At 46.0% G+C, this 4,085-nt stretch overlaps 1 protein-coding gene across 2 annotated transcripts in view; it reads left to right on the top strand.

Annotated features, from left to right (window-relative positions):
- WBP1L (WW domain binding protein 1 like) overlaps positions 1–4,085 on the top strand; it is an 81,296-nt gene that overhangs the window by 70,889 nt on the left and 6,322 nt on the right. For both annotated transcript variants that reach the window (XM_017531091.2, XM_017531092.2), the window contains exon 3: positions 3,534–3,695. In XM_017531091.2, coding sequence (XP_017386580.1) covers positions 3,534–3,695 — 162 coding nt within the window. The remainder of the gene's footprint in view (positions 1–3,533; positions 3,696–4,085) is intronic.

The raw sequence follows: 4,085 nt of genomic DNA, 5'->3' as shown, positions 1-4,085 counted from the left end.
AAAAAAAAAAAAAATAAGAAGAAGAAAGTTAAAAAAATAAAGTTATGAAGTAACACAGAAGTATAATGGACTGTGAGATTACTCTGAGGAAGTAAGAGAAGTATAGTTAATACAAAACAGTGGTCCACTCAGAATCACGTAGACTTGACTCTAAAATGCACATGCAGCCAGGTTCTTAAGCAGGAGTGTCCACCCCAACACCCCTAGGAGATTTTATCAAGCTGTGTCTGTAGCCAGCTCAGCCCCATAGCTCCTGTCCAGCCTCTCCACCCTTCTCCGAGGGTTCCTCTGCCAGTGTCTAGTCTTAAATCAGCCAGCATTCATAAATAAAGAAACAGAAGTTAAGCAGGTTTGACTAGTGAACTGGGAAAGACCAATAGGTTCTAAGTTCACCTTACGGTCTCCAGTTAGGAATGGGTTTTCCTGTCTGCTGATGGGTAACAGGAAAAAAAACCTCTGTCTGTTGCCCTCTGCCTGTTGCCCCCTGCCTGTTCTCTTGCTGTAAGGCCTCAGTATAAAGGTTTGGTAGGACAATAATGTCTGCTGAAAGCAATGAAGTGCCATGGAATGGTATTGCCAGCCTGCTGGGGCTGGAGGGCCATATCACTGTCCTGCCGCACTTGGTCGAGGACAGCTTTGTGGGGAGACTCAGTGTGGGCATCCTAGGGGAACAGAAAGAGCTGTCGCCAGATGACACACCCTAAATGCCAGGGGGATCTTTTGGAAAATTGTGTATATACAAATAAGGGGGAGAAATGTCAAGGATTTGTTCATTTTTACAAGTCTGTTTTGTGGGGGAGGGAGGCATTATTTTCTTTTTTTAAACCAGGTTAACTTGATTTAACTCACTCTGACAAGAGATGCATGTGGAAATAGTTCAAAATTTTAAACGAATTTATAATTACAAAGCAGATGATAAAAAATACACATAGCATTTGTAGTGGAAAAAATGGAAATCTTGCAAGAATAGAGAACAAACAGTATTATCTATTCTCATTTAGTAACAGCACATCTTAAAATTATTCCTTTGATACATTTTTAATTGAGAAAAAAAATTCTTCCTACTACAGAGAAGTACATGTCCATCTTAGATTAGGAAATATAGGTAAGCAAAGAACAAAGGAGCTGGTGCTGTCCTGCCATCCAGAGTTACCTCATAGTTAGAGCTTCCTGCTCATCCCTCTCCTTTTTCTGTCCATACATACTGTTTTTCTTTTTTTTTTTTGAGACGGAGTTTCGCTCTTGTTACCCAGGCTGGAGTGCAATGGCGTGATCTCGGCTCACCGCAACCTCTGCCTCCTGGGTTCAAGCAATTCTCCTGCCTCAGCCTCCCGAGTAGCTGGGACTACAGGCGTGCACCACCATGCCCAGCTAATTTTTGTATTTTTAGCAGAGACCGGGTTTCACCATGTTGGATGGTCTCGATCTCTTGACCTCGTGATCCACCCACTTCAACCTCCCAAAGTGCTGGGATTATAGGCGTGAGCCACCGTGCCCGCCCCATACATACTTTTTTTAAGCAAAAGTTAGGATCATTTTGTCATCTGCTTTTTTTCATTTAATATCAGAAACTCTTTGTTATGTCAAAAATAATATTCTTTGAGTAATTTTTAAATGATTCATACTATTTCATTGTATAGCCATATTCCCAGAGGAATTTAAAAGGCAGTCCAAAAATTAATTTATTGATTAAAAAAACAAAAGCTAGCAAAAATAAAATTAGTCATAGATATTTTTTAAATTTTAATTTGTTTTGGCCGGGCGTGTTGGCTCACACCTATAATCCCAGCACTTTGGGAGGCCGAGACGGGAGGATCCCTTGAGCCCAGGAGTTCAAGACCAGCCTGGGCAACATAGTGAGAAAGCCAGACATGGTAGCATGTGCCTGTAGTCCCAGCTACTCAGGAGGCGGAGGTGGGAGGATAGCTTGTGCCCAGGAGGTCGAGGCTTCAGTTGAGCTGTGTTCGCACCACTGTACTCCATCCCGGGCGACAGAGCAAGACCCTGTCTCAGAAAAAAAAGAAAATCAGTTTGTTTCTAGTTTTATAATTTGAAAGATAATAAAAGAAGAAAATTTAGGTTTCTTATTCTGTCATTTAAAGATGTCATTGTTTTTGTTTTCCTTTCAGTTCTTTCCCCCTTGTGTGTATATGTGTATGTGTGTGTATGTTAAAAGCAAAACTGCTCATTAATTTAAAAAAAAATATTTAAAAGCCTTTTGTGCCATACATTTGAAAATTGGGGAGGAGGTCTTGTCTTATATTGGGGTTTGCTGAGATTCTCTGAGTCTGATCCCAGAGACAGCAGAGAGGGAAATAAAGGACTGTGGGCCTTGGCCTCTGTGCCGCCGCCCTTCCCTGGAGCAGGGAGAAGGAAGGGCTGCTAATAGCCCTGAGTCTACTGCAAAGGCAGGCCAAAGGGAGGGGAAGTCCGTGGCAGTGGGAGATGGAATTGTACCCAACTAGGATTATGTCGAGAGCAGAGGAAGTCATTTACACTCTCTAGGGAGGAGCTGGACCTGAGGCAATTAGAATTTTTCCACCTCTAACTTTAGTGATTCTTTTTTTTTTTTGAGACAGGAGTTTCGCTCTTGTTGCCCAGGCTGGAGTGCAATGGTGCGATCTCAGCTCACCGCAACCTCCGCCTCCCCGGTTCAAGCAGTTCTCCTGCCTCAGCCTCCTGAGTAGCTGGGATTACAGGCATGTGCCACCATGCCCGGCTAATTTTGTATATTTAGTAGAGATGGGGTTTCTCCATGTTGGTCAGGTTGGTCTCGAACTCCTGACCTCAGGTGATCTGCCCACCTCAGCCTCCCAAAGTGCTGAGATTACAGGCGTGAGCCACTGCGCACAGCCATTCTTTTTTTTTTTTTTTTTTTTTTTCAAGCCAGTCTTGCTCTGTTTCCCAGGCTGGAGTGCAGTGGCACAATCTTGGCTCACTGCAAACTCCCTCTCCCAGATTCAAGTGATTGTCGTGTCTCAGCTTCCTGAGTAGCTGGGATTACAGGTGTCTGCCACCACACCTGGCTGGTTTTTGTGTTTTTAGTAGACAGGGTTTCACCATATTGGCCAAGCTGGTCGTGAACTCCTGAGCTCAGGTGATCCACCCATCTCAGCCTCCCAAGGTGCTGGGATTACAGGCACCTGCCACCACACCTGGCTGATTTTTGTATTTTTACTAGAGATAGGATTTCACTGTGTTGGGCAGGCTGGTGTCGAACTCCTGAGCTCAGGTGACCCACCTGCCTCAGCCTCCCAAAGTGCTGGGATTATAGGCATGAGTCACCGTGCCCGGCCTGTTGTCATCATTCTTACATTCCTGCCAACTTCTATTTCATGTGTCTTTCACTCTGGCACAAACATTTACGAAAATTGATCACATGGCTTCAATGTAAATTAACTAGGTGAGGCCCAGCCTTGCCAGCTTTAACCACTTGGGCACCGTCCAGGGACCTCCCTGTTCTGTGAGTTGCCCCTCTGGCTGGTACTCACTGTGTGTGCGTGCCTCTCTGTCTTGCCTCGCCCACCCCCCAGGGTTCTGGCTGGTGTGGACCATCATCATCATCCTCAGCTGCTGCTGTGTCTGCCACCACCGCCGAGCCAAGCACCGCCTTCAGGCCCAGCAGCGGCAACATGAAATCAACCTGATCGCCTACCGAGAAGCCCACAATTACTCAGCGCTGCCATTTTATTTCAGTACGTACACCCAAGCCCCCATCCCCACACCCAGAAGCTCAGGTGCACAGACCCAGTGCTCAGACTGAATATTGGTGGCCAGGGCCCCTGTAGGCATAGGGTGTTTGTCCTCTCTCTGCCCCTCCACAGAGCAAGGTCTTGAAAGTACAGGAACAAGGGGGTACTCCTTCAGCACAGAGGAGCAGGTGCTAGTTATGCAGTTCCCTGAAGCCACTGGGCCATTCCAAAGCTCACAGTGGCTGGGTTCTGGCTGGATCTCTGTCCCTTCATCAGATTCCTTCCTCCTTCCCTCCTTCGCTCCCTCCCTCCCTCTCTCTTTCTTCCTTTCTTTCTTTTTCTCCCTCCCCCTCCACTCATTCCCTTCCTGCCTCCCTTTCTTTTTTTTTTTTT

The sequence above is a fragment of the Cebus imitator genome, unplaced genomic scaffold (assembly GCF_001604975.1).
Source record: "Cebus imitator isolate Cc_AM_T3 unplaced genomic scaffold, Cebus_imitator-1.0 Scaffold71, whole genome shotgun sequence".
Classification (NCBI taxonomy): domain Eukaryota; kingdom Metazoa; phylum Chordata; class Mammalia; order Primates; family Cebidae; genus Cebus; species Cebus imitator.
This window is presented reverse-complemented; position numbering and strand designations above follow the sequence as displayed.